The 20,443-nt window shown below is 55.2% G+C and overlaps 2 protein-coding genes across 2 annotated transcripts in view; one reads left to right on the top strand and one right to left on the bottom strand.

The window, feature by feature from the left end:
* The first annotated feature begins 8,417 nt into the window (after positions 1-8,417).
* On the top strand, positions 8,418-20,277 carry Polrmt (polymerase (RNA) mitochondrial (DNA directed)). Its single transcript, XM_013022932.1, has 21 exons — positions 8,418-8,511; positions 8,917-9,015; positions 10,930-11,477; positions 12,982-13,112; positions 13,543-13,726; positions 15,252-15,401; positions 15,678-15,842; positions 15,929-16,099; positions 16,211-16,435; positions 16,592-17,380; positions 17,740-17,862; positions 18,009-18,131; positions 18,296-18,475; positions 18,590-18,676; positions 18,772-18,885; positions 18,963-19,015; positions 19,095-19,193; positions 19,589-19,661; positions 19,809-19,900; positions 19,980-20,050; positions 20,163-20,277. The coding sequence occupies exons 1-21, from the start codon at positions 8,424-8,426 to the stop codon at positions 20,210-20,212; spliced, it is 3,615 nt and encodes a 1,204-aa protein (XP_012878386.1). The 5' UTR covers positions 8,418-8,423; the 3' UTR covers positions 20,213-20,277.
* A 68-nt stretch (positions 20,278-20,345) lies between these two features.
* Positions 20,346-20,443, bottom strand: part of Hcn2 (hyperpolarization activated cyclic nucleotide gated potassium channel 2) — a gene marked incomplete at its 5' end in the record, with an annotated part of 26,983 nt that continues 26,885 nt past the window's right edge. Inside the window, one exon of the mRNA XM_013022679.1 lies at positions 20,346-20,423. Within this exon, the coding sequence (XP_012878133.1) occupies positions 20,346-20,423 (78 nt within the window). The remainder of the gene's footprint in view (positions 20,424-20,443) is intronic.

Genomic DNA, 20,443 nt, shown 5'->3' with positions numbered 1-20,443 from the left:
GAAAACCAGAAGTGGTGCTGTGGCTCAAGTGGTAGAGCGCTAGCCTTGAGCTGAAGAGCTGAGGGACAGTGCCCAGGCCCAGAGTTCAGGCCCCAGGCCCAGCATCCAGCATACACACAAAAGAGATAAACAGAGACAAGGCTGCAGGGAGAGACAGAGACTGAGACAGAGGGGACAATGTATCCAGACAGAAATGGAAATGCTGGGGGGTGGCGATGTCAAGGGTTGAGATGGAAGATTCTGTAAGGAGTGTCTTATAGTGTGGGGGGGGCGGGGGTTGGGCTGGACATGGCATGCCTGGGAGGAGGGAGCAATTCATCTCCTAAATTGTAACTTCTGGGACTGGCCTGGGTGGAGCAGGTGGGCAGTGGGGGGGGGGGACACAGGAACCTAGGCTGGAGGGCGGGAGGACAGACAGGTAGGTTAGCCAATGGCTGACAAACCACAGCACAGGTGGCAGTGAGTCCAGTTCCTGTCTTAGTGTCTAAACTGTCTGTTGGGACAGCAGGAGGGAGTGTTGTGTCCACACCTACACCAGCTCCCCATCATACTCACACCAGAGCCCCAGCACACAGTACCCCAGCTAGCCTAGTGGAGACAGGCACGGTCACCCCCACCCAGCTACTCAGGAGGCTGAGGTCTGAGGATCTTGATTGGAAGCCAGCTTTATCAGGAAAGTCCATGAGGCTCTTATCTCCGATTAACCACCGAAAAGCTGCAAGTGGAGCTGTGGCTCCAGTGTCCTAGTGCTAGCCTTGAGTAGAGAAAGCTCAGGGACAGTGCCCAGGCCCTGAGTTCAAGCCCTGGTACCTATGTGTGTATGTGCACGCGCTCATGCACGTATACACACACACACACACACACAAACCAGTTCTCACCCTTTGCTCACCACAAGCCAGCCATCCTACCTGCCCTGCCCTGGGCACATCTTTAAATAGCAGCAGCAGGGTGAGGGCGTACTAATAATCTGCACTGTTTTGGGGAGCCCTCTGGAGGGACAACCGGTCCTGCAAGGTGCCAAGGTTCCTTTCTAGTGGCTCAGGGGATCCCTGACTCCTTCCTGCTGGCTTGGGGTGGATACCTCTAGGGGATAGAGTGGTGCCTATCTCAGGGCTGAGGCCAGAGATGGGGTGAGGGCGCCCCAGGTTCAGGTCTAGCCTGGCCCCACTCCTTACACTGAGGCCACGCCTGAGGTCACCTCTGAGGGCCACACCTCAGCCTCTCCTCCATGAAATGGGCTGGGTGAGGTGTCTGGAAGGCCAAGAGAATTCAGGTAGCTCTCTGGAAATGGTAGTATCATGGCACCACGTAAATCTACCTAGCTGGGCATCCAGAAACCCCTGTTTGCCTTCCTGGGCTGAGGACCCTGCGCTCAGAGGACTCTATGTTTGGGCCCTGGGAGGGAGGAGGCATGGCTGGTCACACCCCTGGCCTCTGAGTTGTTTAATAACAGCTTTATTGAAATATAATTTGCATACCATACAAATCATCCATTTAAAGTGTACAATTCAGGGTTATTAGTGCATCAGAGGTATGCAACCACCACCTCTCATTCCAGAACATTCCATCACACCAAAAGCAGCCCCATCCTCAGCAATAGTCACCCTATCCCCTCCCCAGCCCCTGGCACCCACAAATCTACTTCCTGTCTCTGCATTCCCCCTGTTCGGGCCATAGCCTATCAATGGAGCCAAGGTCTGTGGGAGTTTCTGTCACTGAGCGCCGTGTCCTCCTGGTCTCTGTGCATGGTAGCATGACAGAGAGCCTTGTTCTGTGCACAGCTCCAAGCTTACAGAACCTCTGTGTGTGTGTGTGTGTGTGTGTGTGTGTGTGTGTACATGTGTGTCAGGGCCTGGGCACAAGAGTTCCTCTAGCTTTTTCACTCAAGGCTGGTGCTCTGCCATTTGAGCCACAGCTCCACTTTAGGCTTTTTTGGTGGTTCATTGGAGATAAAAGTTTCATAGTCTTTCCTGCCTGGACTGGCTTCGATTCTCAGATTCCATACTCCTGAGTAGCAAGGATTACTGATGTGAGCTACTAGCACTCAGCAACTTACAGAAAATCTTAGAATAGTACAATGAACCCTGCTGTTTCTGAACTGTCTCTATATAGAGTTTTGCTTTTCTCCTTCCTTCCTTCCTTCCTTTCTTTCTTTCTTTCTTTCTCTTTCTTTCTTTCTTTCTTTCTTTCTTTCTTTCTTTCTTTCTTTCTTTCTTTCTTTCTTTCTTTCTTTCTTTCTTTCTTTCTTTCTTTGTCGGTTGTGGGGCCTGAACTCTGGGCCTGGAAGCTGTCCCTGATCTTCTTTTTGCTCAAGGCTAGCACTCTACCACTGAGCCACCTTCCCAGCCCTTTTTTTCTTTCTTCTTTTTTTTTTTCTCTCCATCAGAATAGTCAAATACTTAGGGACAAAATTTACACAATGGAATATTACACAGCCACACAAAAGGCCAAACCCTGAAACACACCACATAACATAAGAGTCAAAGCTGCCAGACCCCAAAGGTAGCTCACTGACGGGACATTTTAGGACAGGCAGAATCAGCCTATAGTAGGGTATGTCAGGCGAGGCTGTGGCAGCCACCCTCAGGTCTCAGGAGGGGCACAGCAGGGCTCTGGGGGCTATCATGGTCTATCATTGTTCTTGCTCAGTTATTGCTTACAAGGGTGTTGAGTTTGAGGAAACTGAACTGTCTTTGTTCACTTATTGTTGGGTGTTTTTTTTTTTTTTGAGATAGGGTTTCACTATGCAACTGAGATTGGATTTGACCTTTTGATCCTCCTCCTGCTTCAACATCAAAAAGACTAGAATGGCAGGGCAGCAAGTAGCTTATGCCTGTGGCTACTCAGAAGACTGAGCTGAGAATCCCAGTTAGAAGCCAGCTAAGGCTTCTGAAAACCAGAAGTGGAGATGTAGCTCAAAATGGTAGAGTGCTAGCTTGAGCAAAGAGCTCAGGGACAGCACCTAGGCCCTGAGTTCAAGCCCCAGTATCAGAAAAAAAAAAATCTTTGAATCATGTTCAAAGGCAGCCTGGACAGGAAAGTCCGTGTGATTTTTTTTTTTTTTTTTTTTTGGTGTGTGGGGTCAGTCATGGGGCTTGGACTCTAGACCTGGGCACTGTTCCTGAGCTCCTCAGTTCAAGGCTAGCACTCTACCACTTGAGCCACGGCTCCATTTCTGGCTTTTCCTGCTTAAGTGGTGCTGAGGATTCGAACCCATGGCCTCATGCATGCAAGGCAAGCACTCTACCACTGAGCCACCTTCCCAGCCCCTGTGTGACTCTTACCTCCAATTAACCACCAAAAAGTCAAAAGTGGATGAGATTGGGAAAGGTGGCTCAGCGGTAGAGTGCTTGCCTTGCAGACCCTGGGTTGGATTCCTCAGCACCACATAAGCAGAAAAGGCCAGTGGCGCTGTGGCTCAAGTGGTAGAGCACTCGCCTTGAGCTGAAGAGCTGAGGGATAGCGCCCAGGCCCAGAGTTCAAGCCACAGGACTGACAAAGAAAAAAAAATCAAAAGTGGAGCCATGGCTCAAGTGATAAAACACCAGCCTTGAGTGATAAAGCTGAGGGATAGCACCAAGGACTTGGGTTCAAGCCCCAGGACCAGCACAGACACAGACACACACAGACACACAAGGTACTGAGTTGGAGAGCAGTGTGCAGCTCTCACTGTTAAGAGATTCAGCCTGCTTCTGGCAGGTTCTGGCAGGGCAGGGCCCAGGGTCTCATCAGACCCTAGAGGAACCTGAATGTAAGGGACGGAGGCCCTGTGAGGAGGCTGAGCCAGGAAGTTGAGCTCAGGAGGAAGTCACCGCTGAGGTCACTGTGCCCCAGGCATCCTGGGGTGAGCTGGGCAGGTTGGGGAAGACGCTGCTCTGCTGTCTACTGAAAACATTCCCAGCTGGTGGCATCACTGAGGCCGAGGCCTGCGTGGGCAGCTGTGCCTGGGATGTGCTACTGAGGGGCCAAACGTCCAGTACTTAGCAATGGGTTGGTAAAGAAAGGAAGTCCAAATGTTATGGACTCAGGGTAGCTTGAGCTGAGGAAGGAAGGACCTGGGCTCCTCCAGCATACCTTTGCTTTCTTTCCAGCCCAGCTCTGGTCCCTCCCCCGCCCCAGATCCTGCCCCAGGGCCTTTGCACTTACTGACTGTCTGGGAGATTCACCAAGAGATCTGCTTTCATAGAGTCCCAGTCTCCTTCCTTGCAAGTCCAAGGCCAGGGGTTCCTCTAAGCCTCAGTTCCCCAAACTGAAGGATGGGGGGGGGCATAACTGCCAGGTTTCACTCTGATGCGCTGGTGCCTCATATGCTTGCCTAGGATTTCCTGGAGGCTGCTGCTGCTGAGTCCAGGCTCCCAGATTTACTCATTCCTTTTCTCATCTCCCTATTTAATGTACTTCCTCCTGCTTCTGTCTTTGGGGGCTTGAGGTAAAATGAACTAGGTAAACTGAGGCCAGTAGGAGTGGATGGAAAAAATACCTAGGAAACCTAGTAGTAAAGGGGCCTATTGGCCTTTTCTTTTCTGTTCTGTTCTCTTTTCCTTCCTTCTTCTTTCCTTTCTTCCTCTTTCTTTTCCCTCCCTCCCTCCCTCCCTCCTTTCCCTTTCCTTCCCTTCCCTTCCTTCCCTCCCTCTTTCTTTCCTTCTTTCTTTCTTTCTCTTTTCTTTTATTTTTTTGTTGGTCATGGGCCTGGGCGCTGTCCCTCAAGCTCTTCAGATCAAGGTGAGCGCTCTACCACTTGAGCCACAGAGCCACTTCATTTTCCAGTAGTTAACTGGAGATAAGAGTCTCATGAATGGGGCTGGGACTGTGGCTCAGTAGTAGAGTGTTTGCCTTGCATGCATGAAGCCCTGGGTTTGATTCCTCAGCACTGCATAAGCAGAAAAACCTAGAAGTGGCGCTGTGTCTCAAGTAGTAGAGTGCTAGCCTTGAGCTGAAGAGCTGAGGGACAGCGCCCAGGCCCAGAGTTCAAGCCCTCAAAGCGAGCGCTCTACCACTGGAGCTACAGCGCCACTTCCGGTTTTCTGGTGGTTTATTGGAGATAGGAGTCTCACGGTCTTTCCTGCCTGGGCTGGCTTTGAACCGTGATCCTCAGATCTCAGCCTCCTGAGTAGCTAGGATTACAGGCGTGAGCCACCAGCGCCCGGCCAAAAACAAAAATTTTTTAAAAATTAAAAAAGTCTGGGCTGGCTTTGAATCCTGATCCTTAGATCTCAACATCCTGAGTAGCTAGGATTACAAGTGTCGTGAGCCACCAGCGCCTGGCTCTTCTTTTTTTTAAGACCAGAGACTGGGACTCAAACTCAGTATCTGATTCTTTTACTCATTGGCTGATGCTTTACCAACTGAGCCATGCATCCTACCTCTCCATTGTTTTCTTTTTCAATTGAGAGCTGGCCAGATCTGGCCAGGAACTGGTGGCTCACGCCTGTAATCCTAGTAACTCAGAAGGCTGAGATCTGAGAATCATGGTTCAAAGCCAGCCTGGGCAGGAAAGTCCATGAGACTTTTTTTTTGTCAGTCATGGGGCTTGAACTCTAGGCCTGTGCTCAAGGCAAGTGCTCTACCAGTTGAGCCATAGTGCCACTTCTGATTTTCTGGTGGTCTATTGGAGTTTCACAGGGGCTGGGAAGGTGGCTCAGTGGTAGAGAGCTTGCCTTGCATGCATGAGGCCATGGGTTTGATTCTTCAGCACCACATAAGCAGAAAAAGGTGGAAGTGGCACTGTGGCTCAAGTGGTAGAGTGCTAGCCTTAAGCAAAAGAAGCTGAGGAACAGCACCCAGGCCCAGAGTTCCAGGCCCCAGGACCAGCAAACACAAAAATAAAAAATGGTCATGACAACCAAGAGAGTTGGCCAGATCTGAACTTTCTCTTCAGTCTCTCACACGGTGACTTCGAGTCAGTTGATCAACTTCCCTGAAGCTCAGCTTCCTTCACAATACATAGATTGTAAGTTCAAGTTGAATTAACTAAGAAGACTGCAGGCAGAAATCCCAAATTGCAGAACAGCTTCCAAATTAGGTGAGTCTTCCTTAAAAGGAAAAAAAAAAAAAAGAAAAAAGCTCAGTTATGTGAGAAACAGACTTCACAGGTCAAGGCCAGTTCATACAAAAATAATTGAGATCTTAGCCAGGTTCCAGTAGCTCACACTTATAATCCTAACTGCTCAGGAGGCTGAGATCTGAGGATGACAATTCAAAGCCAGATCATGCAGGAAAGTCTTATCTTCAATTAGCCAGCACCAAGCTGGAAGTGGAGTTGTGGCTCATGTGGTAGAGCACTAGCTAGCCTTGAGTGAAAGAGCTCAGGGACAGCCACCAGGCCCTGAGTTCAAACCCCAGGACCAGCACCACCCCCACCACACAGCCCATCTCAAGAAGACTCGTTGGTGAATGTCCATGGTTCCAGCTATAAGGAAGGCAGTAGGCATGAGGAGCCTGGTTCAGATCTGCATGGACAAAACCCCAAGATTCCATCTTGAAAAAAAAAGTAACCTGGGGCTGGGAATGTGGCTTAGTGGTAGAGTGCTCACCTAGCATGCACAAAGCCCTGGGTTCAATTCCTCAGTACCAAATAACAAAAAAATCCAGAAGTGGCACTATGGCTCAAGTAGTATAGTGCTAGCCTTGAGCAAAAGCAGCTCAGGGAAAGTGCCTAGGCCCTGAGTTCAAGCCCCAGCACCAAAAAGAAAAATCGTAATCTAAGCTGGGTGCCTGTCTGTAATCCTAGCTACTCAGCAGGAGGTGATCTGACCATCATGGTTCAAAGTCAGCCCAGGCAGGACAGTCCTGGAGACTCCTATCTCCAATTAATTGGCAAAAGCTTGGAAGTTGCTCAAGTATTAGAGCAACAGTGAATGTAACAGCTCAGGGATAGTGCCCAGGGACTGAGTTCTAAGCCCTAGGACAAGCACAAAACAAAAACAAAATTGAAAGCAACAAAAGCTAGAGGCAAAGCTCAATTGTGCAAGGTCCTGATTTCAAACTCTGGTACTACACCAGAAAAAAAAAAAAAGGAAATGAAACTGTGGCTTAAAGTGGTAGAGCATAGTCTTGAGCACAAAAGCTCAGGGACATTGCCCAGGTCCTGCATTCAAACCCCACAACTGACAATAAAAATAAAGATAAAGGGCTGGTGGGGGAGGGAAGGGATAGTGGGAGAAAAACAAAGGAGTGGCTAACAATGTTCCACAAAAAATGTATTCATTACCTTACTCATGTAACTGTAACCCCTCCGTACAGCATATTTACAATAAAATAAAGGCCTGGGAAGGTGGCTTAGTGGTGGAGTGCTTGCTTAGCATGCATGAAGCCCTGGGTTCAACTCCCCAGTACCACATACAATAAAAGAGCTGGAAGTGGTGCTGTGGCTCAAGTGATAAAAGAGTGCTAGCCTTGAGAAAAAGCTCAGGGACAGTGCCCAGGCCTTGAGTTCAAGCCCCAGGACTGGCAAATACATCAACAAAGATAAAATAAGCAGGGCTCCAGTGGCTCACACCTGTAAACCCAGCTACTCAGGAGGCTGAGATCTGAGGATCACGGTTCAAAGCCAGCCGGAGCAGGAAAGTCCATGACACTCTTATCTCCAATTAACCACCAGAAAACTGAAGTGGTGCTGTGGCTCAAGTGGTAGAGCGCTTGCCTTGAGCTGAAGAGCCGAGGGACAGCGTCCAGGCCCAGAGTTCAAGCCCTACGATAGACAAAAAAAAAGGGGGGGGGCGGTCCTTGGCCTTCCAGCGACAGCCTTAAAAATGTACCCAGGTTTCCATAGCAACGGCTGTTACACCTCTTCCCCCTTGAGGACACTGGGGGGGGGGGGGAAGTGGAGACAAACTCCTGTGCAAGCCTTTTTTCTTTTTCCTTTTGTGTCTGTCCTGGAGATTGAATTCAGTGCCCGGGCTCTGTCCCCTTAGTCTTTTTTTGTTTTTGCTCAAGGCTAGTGCTCTACCACTTGAACCACAGCTCCACTTCTAGCTTTTTGGTGGTTCATTGGAGATGAGAGTCTCAGGGACTTTCCTGCCTAGAGTGGCTTCGAACCGTGATCTTCACTTTTTTTTATGTTTTGGGTCGACTGTGGAGCTTGAACTCAAGACCAGCAGCACTCTACCATCCTGAGCCATAGCGCTACTCCCGGCCTTTTGGTAGTTAACTGGAGATAAGAGTTCTCACAGACTTTCCTGCCCGGGCTGGTTTTGAATCTCGATCCTCAGATCTCAGCCTCCGGAGTAGCGAGGATTACAACCGCGAGCAACCGGTGTTCGGCTCTGGTGCCAGCCTTCTTGCCTCTGCCCCGTTGCTCCTTGGGAGTTGTAGTTCGGACCGCGCACGGGTTCGGAGCGAGCTTTTGCAGCCACCATAGTCCCGCGGAACTACAACTTCCGGCAAGCGGCGCGCGCGCATGCGAGTTGCGGGCGGCTGGCAGCATGTCGGCGCTGTGCTGGTCCCGCGGCGCGGCGGGGTTCCGCAGGACGCTGCGGCTCTCGGGCTGCACCCGCCCCGCAGCCCTGGAAGGTAATTCGGGAGGAGACTGTCCACCCCGTGGCGACTCCTAAACCGCTGTTGAATCCGTGACCTTCGGTTCTCGCGGCCCAGGATCCAGCACCTACTCCCAAATTCTGCCCTTTACCCTTTGCCCTGTAGGGTCCTCGGAACCCCACTGAGGCCACCCACGGGTCACCAGCGTTGGCCTGGCTTCCTGAGAGGAGTTGTCCCGGCACTTTGACTTTCACACTCGGTTTCTTTTGCAGACCCTCCCCCAGACCCTCTGCTGGCGACCGTGGAGCTCTAACCTTTAACTGCTGTCGGGAATCCTTTGCTCTTCCTCGGCGTGACCTTTGACTCTTGGTTTCTCTTGAGTCGGGGCCCGCCCCTTTATGCCAGATCTCTGTCCTCTTCAGCCCCCTCTGTCTCCCCCAGGGACCATGGTTGGCCTCGGTGGCCCCAGAAGGAGCTCATCCGCCAGCCCCCGTGAGCTAGACCGCAGGAAGGACTGGGGTCTCGCAGAGCTGCTGGAAGGTGAGTGTGTGTGTGGGGGGGGCCCAGGTGTGGGGGTCAACCGGAGCCCCTGTGTATTGGTAGCCATGTGCTGCTCCTGCTGGGGTCCCAACTCTGCTTTCCAAGAGTGACCCCTGGAAAAGGGAACAAGTTCCCTAGTGTGCGGAGAAGACACTGAAGCTTTGTGTGAACGGGTCCCAAGGGGGGCTCAGCGGGCGACACTGAGTGGGTGGCATTTGCTCTTTTTTTTTCCTCTCCTGGTTGTGGGGCTTGACACCTGGGCCTGAGCTCTAACTTGAGCTCCTTTGCTCAAAGCTAGTACTCTACCACTTGGAGCCGCAGGACCACTTCTGGCTTTTTTGGTGGTTAGAGATAAGGGTCTCAAGAACATTCCTGCCCTGGCTATCTTTGAACTGAGATCCTCAGCTCTCAGCCTCTTGAGTAGCTAGGATTATAGGCCCAAGCTCCTAGGACTTCTAGTGCCAGTAAGGTCTTATGATTTGTCTGGGACCAGCCTTAGACCCAAATCCTCTTACTTGTACTTCCTGCCTGCCTGACTGAGATAACAAGCTTAGAACTGGGTGCCTTTGGCTCACGCCTTTAATTTTAGCTACTCAGGAGGCTGAGATCTGAGGATCTTGAGGTTCAAAGTCAACCCAGGCAGGAAAGTCCTTGAGACTTATCTCCAATTAACCATCAGAAAAACTGGAAGTGGCACTCTGGCTCAAGTGGTAGAGTGCTCGCCCAGAGCTGAAGAGCTGAGGGATAGCACCCAGGCCCAGAATTCAAGCCCCATGACTGATGAAACAAACAAACAAACAAAAACAACACAACAAGCTTAGATAGCCACATCCTGCTTTTTATTTTTTGTCGGTTGTGGGGCTTGAACTCTGGGCCCGGGCACTATTTCTCAGCTCTTCAGCTCAAGGTGAGCACTCTACCAATTGAGCCACAGCATCACTTCCAGTTTTCTGAGTGGCTTATTGGAGATGAGAGTCTCACAGACTTGCCTGCCTGGGCTGGCTTTGAACTGTGATCCTCAGATATAAGCCTCCTGAGTAACTAGGATTAGAGGTGTGAGCCACTGGTACCTGGCTCAACAAGTCTATACTAGTTTCTTGCCATGTGTTCTATCTGGGCCCTGATCAAAGCCCACTGCTAGGACTCTCTTCTGGTATTCTGGTGAGGAAAGCTCAGGAAGCAGAAGACAGATGCAGTTGGTCCTCAGTATTCTAGGATTCTAGAATTCAGTACCTGGTACATGTTATATTTTGGTTAATTGATAAAAATGACCTGAAGCCTTGGGCAAACCTGGCTTTTATTTCCCTGAGAGCAGTGGCTTAGTTAGCTCCGTGTTGACAATAACCTTCTAGAATGTGCCCTGTCTAGAGTCAAGTGTGTGAGAGAAGGAAACACCATGTGGTTGTGAGGGGGAGGGAGGGTTCAGGGTCCCAGCTGGGGTGGTTCAGGTGCGGGGCAAAGACCCTGGGGGGGGGGAAATCAAGCCAAAGAACAAATGGCCCAGAGTTCAAACCCTAGTACTGGCATTAAAAAAAAAAAAAGGTGAGCAAGTGGGAGAGGTTAGGGCCTGAGCAGGATCTAACAGTTCCCTAAGGAGGCCTAAGCAGACAGAGCTGGAAGACATGCTGAATTGTGGTACGGAGAGAGTTACAGGTGATACCAGCTGTGGGCTGGAGGAACAGGGTGTCCAGTGAGGGGGAGGACCTAGAAGACCAGGTCTTGGGGAACTCAAACTCACTTGGGGTACTGAGTTTGAGGGGCTCAGTGAACAGAAGCTGGGAGTGTGGTAGAAAAGAAGTTAGCACAGTGTTTGTAGTACAAAGCCAGAGTGGAAGCATCACCCCTGCCTGTCCTACCTGGGCGTGTTGGGCGGCTAAGGGGGGCCTGGTTCTCTGCCTCTTCCCCTTCCCGCAGTGCTGGAGGCGCGGGTACGCCAGCTGCAGGCCGAGAGCCTGTCTGAAATGATGGTAAAGAGGGTCAAGGTGGCCCAGGCGCCCACAGTTCCTACTCGCTGGGAACAGAAGCTCAACCAGGATAAGCAGAAGATGCAGAATCGCCAGCAGCGGATCGAGAAGCGGCTGCAGAAGCACTCCCAGAAGCTGGCCCAGAAGCTGAAGCCCCGGCCCCTGCGCCTGGAGCCCCAGCTCCTGAGCGAGGAGCTGGCCGGCTGCCTGCAGCAAGAGGGGCTCCAGAGCCCCTGGGAAGAGAGGCTGGAGCAGGTGCTGCAGAAGGCCTCAGAGAAGCTGAGCGTGAAGATGCAGGCTCCACCAGACGACCAGGAGGAGGAAGAGCATGTGTCTGCCCGGCAGCGGAACATGCTGGCCTTTCTGGAGTGCTGCCTGACCACTGACCACCTGCCCCTGGCCCACCACGTGCTGGTCAGCCAGCACTCCATGCCCCGGAGGCGGCAGCTGCTGACCCTCACCATGTACAACATCGTCATGCTCGGCTGGGCCCGCAAGGTGAGAACGAGGCCACCTGGTGCAGCAGGCACCCCAAGTGCTAGGCATCTGCCCTGACACCCACCACAGAGCTGAGGTCCCAAGGTGGGATTTGTCCTCACATAGATTTGAACTCTGAAGTTCAACTCCTTTCTGTTTTAGTCATTCTTTCTTTTTGTGTGCCGGCCCTGGGGTTTGAACTCAGGGTCTGGGCGCTGTCCCTGAGCTTCAAGACTAGCACTCTTAGCACTTAAGCCACAGCACCACTTCTGGCTTTTTCTGTGTATGTGGTACTAAGGAATCAAACCCAGGGCTTCATGCATGCTAGGCAAGCACTCTACCACTAAGCCACATTCTCAGCGCAGAGTCTAGCATTCTTACTTGGCTACCACTCAAGGTTGGGTGCTCTACTACTTGAGTCATAGCTCTACTTCCAGTTTTCTGGTGGTTAATTGGAGATAAGAGTCCTGCAGAATTTCTTGCCCTTGCTGGCTTTGCACCACAGGCCTCAGATCTCAGCCCCCTGAGTAGCTAGGATTATAGGTGTGAGTCACCAGTGTCCAGCAGGGTCTGCTTGTTCTTTTTTTTTTTTTTAGTTTTCTCAGGTAGAAGGTTAGAGTATTGTTGTGTGACCCTTCTTTGTTAATGCAGGTATCTACAGCTATCATTTGCCCTCTAAGCATTGCTTTAGCTGCACCCCTTGGCTTTGTTTTTGTGAATTCCCTCTCTCAGTTTTCTCTCTGGTCCATTGATTGTTTAGGAGCACTGTTAACGTATTCTCTCATGAAGAAACCCCAGTATTCTCTTTTCCTCCTCTTGGTCCTGGAGCCCTGAGAACTAGCAGTAAGAGTGTGTCTGATGTTTACCAAAAAAGTGAATTCTGTTTGGGGAGAAAAAACTGTTAAAATGTGAAGACAAGCAGATGGTGGTGCGTCTCTGTAATCCTTGCTACTTAGGAGGCTGAGATCTAAGATATAGGTTTGAAGCCAGCTCAGGCAGGAAAAGTCTGTGACACCCTTATTTCTAGTTAACCAGCAAAAAGCCAGAAATGGAAATGTGGCTCAAGTAGTAGAGCATCAGCCTTGAGTGAAAAGGCTAAGGTACCCAGGCCCTAAGTTCAAGCCACACGATTGGCACGCATGGACACGCACGCACACACACATATCTCAGATTGGTAACACCACCTCCCATCTTAGGAAAGTAGACAAAAAAGTGCACCCTAAGCTTAAAGCCAGGACACTAAAGGAAGCAATAAAATTGGAGCAGGAAAATGTGATCTGGGGGAGGAGTCAGTTCTTGGAACTATTGCTACATTGGTGAAACACTAGCAGGCCAGGCCTGAACGCATGCATGTTTGTGTCCCTAAACCAGAAGTTCAGTGCAGACAAGCCCCAGAGAGGCACAGAGCCTGTGGCAGCCACTTGGCTGTTCTGCTTCTCCGGGTGGCTCCTCCCCTGGAGTCAGTGGTGCCATGGGGAGGGGCTCAGGGCTACCCCAGGCCCTCAGCCTGGTGTGGTGTTCCCAGGGCTCCCTCAAGGAACTGGTGTATGTATTCTTCATGATGAAAGACGCTGGCCTCAGTCCAGACCTGCTGTCCTATGCGGCTGCCCTCCAGTGCTTGGGGAGGGTGAACTCAGATGTCCACACCATCAAAAGGTAAGTGCCGGTGGCACGCACCTATCATTCTGGCGACTCAGGAGGTTGAGATCTGAGGCTCACAGTTTGAAGCCAGCCTAGGCAGGAAAGTCTATGGGACTCTTTTCTCTAGTTAATAAGCAAAAAGCCAGAAGTGGAGCTGTGGCCCAAGTAGTAGAGTGCTAGCCTTGAGTAAAAAAAGCTCAAGGACAGCGTCTGGACCCTGAGTTCAAGCCCCAGAACTGGCGTGTGCACACGTGCGCACGCACGCACGGCAAGGTCTCTGTGTGTCAATAGCCACTGCCATGGGTCCGCTGGGCTCAGTAGGGCTGCACTGAGGTGGGCAGGAGGGAGCAGGAGGTGGCCCCAAGATCCCTCAGGGTGGTTCCAGGCCCATGAGCCAGGCCGGCCCATCCCAGCCTGGGTGCCCTCGCCCGTGGCTCCCTCACAGGTGTGTAAAGCAGATGGCCCAGGACGGGCTGCAGCTGCAGCAGCTCTTCACAGACCTGGCCATGCCCACCGAGGAGCGCGCCGCACTCCTGAATGCTCTGCTCAAGGCTCAGCCCGACTTCAGCCCACCACAGGCCCCGCCCCAAGTCAACACGTCCACACTACTCAAGGACATCTACGCCCAGGTAAGACCTGGACTGGGCAGCCCCAGCTCAGCCCCCGGGCACCACTGCTGATGCCTGGTGGTCTTGTGGGCCACCACATGGACTCCACGTTTCTCCCTTTGGACTTCACGAAGCATGAGCTCAGGTGCCTGCCCTGGCGGGGTACACAGCCCTTGACCCTGAGATTGGTGGTGGGGGGGGGTAGAGCAGGGGGCGGGGCCAGGCCATGAGAAACTGAAGTGTGGGGCATAGCTTAAGTGTCGGGATGTCACTCTGCCAATCCCCAGGGCAGCCAGACGAGAAGGCTCTGATGTGCCTTTTACTATACAGTTCACTATGCAAAGCACAGCTTGTGTGCATTCCTCCTGGCCACACCCCACGCTGGTCCCTTCCCCGCTCTGCACATTCCCTATCAGTGGCGCCACACACGGCGGGGCCTTTGGTGTTTGGTTACTCTCTGAGCGTGGTGTCCTCAAGGCCCCTCCACACTGCGGCGGGGGTCACAGCCTCATCCCGTTCCAGGCTGCACGATGCTCAGTGTGGAGGAACCACCATCAAGGACTGCTAGGCCCTGCCGCTGGGAGGGGAGGCTGTACCCCGCTTCTTTGTAGACCTGGGCTTTCCCTTCTCCAAGCTTTGGGTTTTAGTCCTGGTCCTGGAGCTTGAACTTGGAGCCTGAGTGCTGTCCCTGAGCTTTCATGTTGAAGACTAGCTCTCCACTACTTGAATCATAGCTCCACTTCTGGCTTTTTGGTGATTAGTTGGAGACAAGAATCTCATGGACTTTGATGACTGGGCTGGCTTTGAACTGTGATCCTCAGCCTTCTGTATAGCTAGGATTATAGGTGTGAACCACCAGTGCTCGGATTTTTTTTTTTGTGCCAGTTCTGGGGCTTGAACTCAGGGCCTGGGCACTGTCCCTGAGCTGCTTTTGCTAAAGCTAGCCCTCTCCCACAGTTCCACTTCCAGCTTTTTCTGTGCATGTGGTACTGAGGAATCGAACCCAGAGCTTCATGCATGCTAGGCAAGCACTCTACCACTAAGCCCTATTCCCAGCCATACTCTACACTTTTTTTTTTAACTCATTTATTATTCATGGCTTGTACCTTCACTCAGTTGCAAGTTTGGAAAGAAGGTGCACATGGGGGATGCAGCAAGCCAGCTCCCTGGGCTCTGCCCAGCCTGGGCAAGAGACATGGACCAGGCTGGGAAGGTGACTCAGTGGTAGAGTGCTTGCCTTCTTGCATGCATGAGGCCCTGGGTTCGATTCCTCAGTACCACATAAACAGAAAAAGCCAGAAGTGGCGCTGTGGCTCAAGTGGTAGAGCACTAGCCTTGAGCTGAAGCGCTGAGGGTCAGCGCCCAGGCCCAGAGTTCAAGCCCCAAGATCAACAACAATAACAAAAAAAAGAGACCTGGGTTACTTTCAGAGACTGTGCTGTGACCGTGCTGGGTGACGGGCTTCTAGGGAGCAACGGGTGAGCTGAGCTGCCAGGAAAGCCAGCTCCGCTTCCAGCTTCTTCCCTTGTCCATGGTGTCCCCCCAGGACGGGCCCACGTCATACCCAAGGCTGCCGCTACCCCTGAAAACTCTGCAGGACCTCTTCCAGGAGCAGCTGCGCATGGAGCTGGAGGCCAACATTTCTGTAGAGTCCGTAGAGAAGGCACCGAAGTTGGACAGGCCAGTCCTAGAGGCGGTAAGATGCAGCCCTGCTGTAGGCCTCAGGCCCGGCCAGCTGGAGACTCCTGTGTTAGAGTTCAGCCTTATCTCCTATGGGTTTCTCCGCCCCCCCCTCCCTCCATACCCTTGGCCCCTGAGGCCATCCACTCACGGAGCCAGGCTGGGTGAGAGGCTGCTTCAAGGATCCTAGCAGCCAAGACACCAGGCAGCCCCACCTGGCAGGTATCTCTTGAGATAACTGCTCCGGTGTGGTGGCTGCGCCGTGACAAGTCCACATCATGCCCAATCGCAGCGGAAGACCCTGAAGGCCCTGCGTGCCCAGTGGGAGGCTGCACTGCACCGAGTGTTGCAGGAGACGAAGGCTCGCATGGCCCGGGAAGCGCACCAGGGTCAGCCCTCGCTCTACCCCTTCCTGTGCCTGCTGAGCGAGAAGGACCTGGTGGGCCTGCTCATGCAGGTGCGTGCCAGCCGGCCGGTCCCTGCGCCAGCGAGTGGGTGGCAGACCGTGGGCCGGTGGCGCTCATGGCTGCCCCGTCCCCCTAGGCCTTGCAGGCGTTGCCCTCCCAGGGTGAGTCACTCATGTTCCTGGCCCATGACCTGGGCATTCGCGTCTTCAACCGGCATGCTGTGCAGCAGAAACAGCGCAACCACCAGTTGCAGGAGCTGGAGCAGCGGTACCTGCGGTACCTACACTTGCTGGCCTCTGACACCCAGGTGAGAGTGGACGGGAACAGCCCTGGGCCCCCTGTCCCTGCTGCCGCCGCTCTGTGTGCCCCGCGCAGTGGGTAAAGCATCACCCCACCTCCCCTGACTGACTCCCCGCAGGTGGCCACACCCTGCCTACCTCGGCAGTACTGGGAGGCGCTGGGGGCCCCTGACATGCCACCGCTGCAGCCCTGGCCCATGCCGCTGCTCATGAAGCTGGGCAGACACCTGGCTGAGATGCTGGTGCAGGCTGTGGAGATGCCCCACAACCTGGGCACGAGCCAGGGCTCCCGCAAGCTCATCCCGGTGCTGTACCACGTCTACTCCTTCCGGAGCTTCCGCCAGGTGGGTAGGGCCTCCGAGGGTGCCCGGGCTCCTCGTGGCACGGGGCCACCCGTGTCCATTGTAAGGCCACTGCACAGTGGCTCCCTCCTGAGCCCTGGCAGAAGCAGCTGGTTGTTCCCCGTAGGGCCTGGCCCTGACCTCTGCCATCTTGCCCAGATCGGCATCCTGAAGCCACACCCAGCCTACACGCAGCTGCTGGCTACCGCCGCAGAGTCCACGCTGAACTTCGAGTCGACCGACGTGCCCATGCTGTGCCCCCCGCTGCCTTGGACCTCCTCACACACGGGTGCCTTCCTGCTGAACCCCACCAAGCTGATGCGCGGCGTGGACGGCAACCTGCAGCACCAGCGCCTGCTGGAGAGCTGCCCCGCCACCGACCTGCATGGCGCTCTGGACACGCTCACCCAGCTGGGAAACTGTGCCTGGCGCGTCAATGGGCGCCTGCTGGACCTGGTGCTCGAGGTCTTCCTGGACAAGGGCAGCGTCCGCCTGGGTGTGCCACCGCCGGTCTCAGAGGCACCCCAGCCACCAGAGGGCGTGCTGCCGCCCAACACGCCACCCGCCCGCAAGGCCGAGGTGCGGCGGGAGCTGGCACACTGCCTAAAGGTGGCGCGGGAGATGCACAGCCTGCGCATGGAGGCCCTGTACCGCCTCTCGCTGGCCCAGCACCTGCGGAGCCGCATCTTCTGGCTGCCCCACAACATGGACTTCCGTGGCCGCACCTACCCCTGCCCGCCTCACTTCAACCACCTGGGCAGTGACCTGGCCCGATCTCTGCTGCAGTTCGCCGAAGGCCGCCCCCTGGGCCCCCAAGGCCTTGACTGGCTCAAGATCCATCTGGTCAACCTCACCGGCCTCAAGAAGCGGGAATCACTCAAGGCCCGTCTGGCCTTTGCCAACCAGGTGATGGAGGACATTTTGGACTCTGCAGACAGGCCCATGACGGTAAGGATCTGCAGGCATCCTGCCCCCATTCTCTTTCTACCTCCTATGTGTCTCTCTCCCTTTCTCTGTGTCTTAACTCCCCCCCCCCACCTCTGTCTTCTCTCTTCCTTTCTGTATTTGTTCCCTGTTCCAGTTCAGAAATAGCTGATAGCTTCCAGCAAACAGCCTTCCTTCTAGAACCTTCTCCCCTCTGGCCCCCTGTCTTGCCCATCTAGACCGTGTCTCTCTTGTCACACACCGTGTGTCTGGCCTTCCTGTGTTCCCATGTCTTCTCAGCCTGTTCAGCTGGCCCGTGCTGAGTGCTGCCCTGCGCCCGGGGCCTGCACCTCACCTGGGTGCCCACCTGCTCTCTCCCACAGGGCAAGAAGTGGTGGATGAAGGCCGACGAGCCCTGGCAGACCCTGGCCTGCTGCATAGAGGTAGCACAGGCGGTGCGTTCCCCCGACCCTACTGCCTATATTTCCCACCTACCTGTTCACCAGGTGAGTGTGTGGCGTTGGCCCACTAGGGTGCTCACATGCCTATTTCTTGGTCCTGGGGCCCTGGGAGCTCGCGTGGACAGAGCCCTGGGCAGTAGGGGCCCAGCGTAGTGGTCCCAGCTCACAGATGTCCTCCTCCCACTGCCCAGGATGGCTCCTGCAATGGTCTACAGCATTACGCTGCCCTGGGCCGGGACAGCATAGGCGCTGCCTCCGTCAACCTGTTACCCTCGGACCTGCCACAAGACGTGTACAGCGAGGTGGCTGCGAAGGTGGGTGTGAGGGTGCTGCTGTCCCTTCCCAAGATAGCAGGCCACTGTCCCGTACCGTTCCCGCCATCAGCCCGTCACACATGTAATGGGGTGGGGGAGCTGGGGCTCCTGGAGGGGGCCCCCTAGGGGCACTGACGTGGGGTATCACCCTTCCCCACGGCCAGGTGGAGGTGTTCCGCAGGGAGGACGTGAAGAAGGGCGTGCTGGTGGCGCAGGTGCTGGAGGGCTTCATCAGCCGCAAAGTAGTGAAGCAGACGGTGATGACGGTGGTGTACGGCGTCACCCGCTACGGCGGCCGCCTCCAGATTGAGAAGCGCCTCCGGGAGCTGGACAGCTTCCCCCAGGTGCCTGTGCTGCTGCACCCCATCCCGCCCTGCCCCGCGCGGGGCTCTGCCCTGAACTGTGGGGTCAGGTGTGAGTGGGGGGAGGCCTGCCCCACTCACCCCCTGCCTCTGCAGGAGTTCATCTGGGAAGCCTCCCACTACCTCGTCCGCCTGGTCTTCAAGAGCCTGCAGGAGATGTTCTCAGGTACTCGCGCCATCCAGGTATGTTTGGGGCCCCCCATTCCCAGCCCTGCCTGGGCTCTGCCCCAGCTCTCCAGGGGCCACCGCTGCAGCCTGAGCTCATGTTCGGTCCACAGCACTGGCTGAGCGAGAGCGCGCGCCTCATCTCACAGGCAGGCTATGCTGTGGAGTGGGTCACGCCCCTGGGCATCCCTGTCGTCCAGCCCTATCACCATGACGTCAAGTACCAGGTATGGGGGCCTTCGTCCTGCCCTGTGACGCAGGGCCTAGGCTTGGGACTTACCGGCCCCTGTCCCCTGCCCCTCAGGTCCCGGGTGGCATCCAGAGCATCACCTGCACCAGCACCGTGGACAGCAGACAGTGAGGGGGCACCGGGGGAGGAGGCAGGGGTGTCAAGGGGCGGGGCTGACATGCAGCCTCACAGGTTCCTTCCCCCCAGGAAGCCCAACACACTGAAGCAGAAGAATGGCTTTCCCCCCAACTTCATCCACTCGCTGGACTCCGCCCACATGATGCTCACGGCGCTGCACTGCTACCGGTGGGCGCCCACGCTCTACCCCAGGCTGCGGCCACACTAGTGATGGGGACACGGGAGATGATGTGGGGCGGGGGGGGAGGTGTCAGTGCGCATGTGAAGGTGGGTGGGATGATGAACGGGTCCTAGAGGTCCTCACACAACAGGCCCGTGAGGGTTCTGGGGCCACGGGCCATGCAGAGCACCAGTGGAGGCCCCTAGCATGTATCCTGCATACAGGCCGTCAGGGTATCTAACATGGCTCTAGGCTTGGCTGGAACCCAAGGTAGGGGTCTTATGGCCACCCTGAGGGGGTGAGGCCACGTCCTGTGGACAGGATAGGGGCAGGCTAGGGAGGGTGCCAGGTGGAGGGGCTGCAGCCAGGCGTGACTTCCTCCTCATGGGCCTGTGCCACACAGGAAGGGGCTGACTTTCGTCTCGGTGCATGACTGCTTCTGGACTCACGCGGCTGACATCCCGGTCATGAACCAGGTGCGTGCAGCACCCAACCCAGCATGGGGGAGTGGGGCCTTGCTTCTCCACCTTAGTAGTCAGTGCCCCCAGGGGTAGTGCCCAGTCCCCTAGGAGCCCACTGGACACCCCTATCCCCAGCAAGCAGCCCCCTGGCTCCCCCTGCAGGTGTGCCGTGAGCAGTTCATCCACCTGCACAGCCAGCCCATCCTGCAGGACCTGTCCACCTTCCTTCAGAAGCGCTTCTGCGACAACCCCAGGTGAGGCGCCCGCGCTCCCGTGCGCTGCTTCGGCCTGCCCTGCCCGTCTGCCCGAGCCTCACCCTCCCCTCCACGCCAGGTCCCACAAGCCCTCGGAGCGACTCCTGCTGTCCCAGCTGCAGAATCGGCTCAAGTCGGTGCCCCAGACCGGTAAGAGGCGGCCTCGGGCGTGCGCACGCGCGGGGGTGGGGCGGGTGGGGGCGCAGCCTCCGGGAGCCTGGGGTTCCGGGGTCCCCAGACCTCAGCCCGCCTCCCTCCGTAGGGGACTTCAACCTGGAGCAGGTGAAGCACTCCAAGTACTTCTTCAGCTGACGGCCCCGCCCCGCCCCGCTCCGTGTAAATAAAGCCGTGGGTCCCCACGGCCCGGGACACGCGCCGCCAAGCAGTCGGACACGGCGCGCTGGGCGCCAATGCTGTCGTTTATTGCGCGGAATGGGGGTGTGGGTTAATGGGGCGTGGGGGCCGTGGTGGGCGCTGCTCCTCGGCTCTTCAGTACATTCATCACAGCGGCGGGGACCCCGGCCTCGCCCCCACGCCAGCGGC

Source organism: Dipodomys ordii, unplaced genomic scaffold (genome assembly GCF_000151885.1).
Source record: "Dipodomys ordii isolate 6190 unplaced genomic scaffold, Dord_2.0 Scaffold64, whole genome shotgun sequence".
Classification (NCBI taxonomy): Eukaryota; Metazoa; Chordata; class Mammalia; order Rodentia; family Heteromyidae; genus Dipodomys; species Dipodomys ordii.
Note: the sequence above shows the minus strand (reverse complement) of the source record. Positions and strands in the feature narration are given on the sequence as shown.

Excerpts from the sequence above, each read along its gene's own strand:
- Polrmt (XM_013022932.1), top strand. The coding sequence starts at position 8,424 with ATGTCGGCGCTGTGCTGGTCCCGCGGCGCGGCGGGGTTCCGCAGGACG. Across the intron at positions 9,016-10,929 it reads TCTCGCAGAGCTGCTGGAAG|TGCTGGAGGCGCGGGTACGC; the intron begins GTGAGTGTGTGT and ends CCCTTCCCGCAG. Across the intron at positions 16,436-16,591 it reads CCTTCCGGAGCTTCCGCCAG|ATCGGCATCCTGAAGCCACA; the intron begins GTGGGTAGGGCC and ends CATCTTGCCCAG.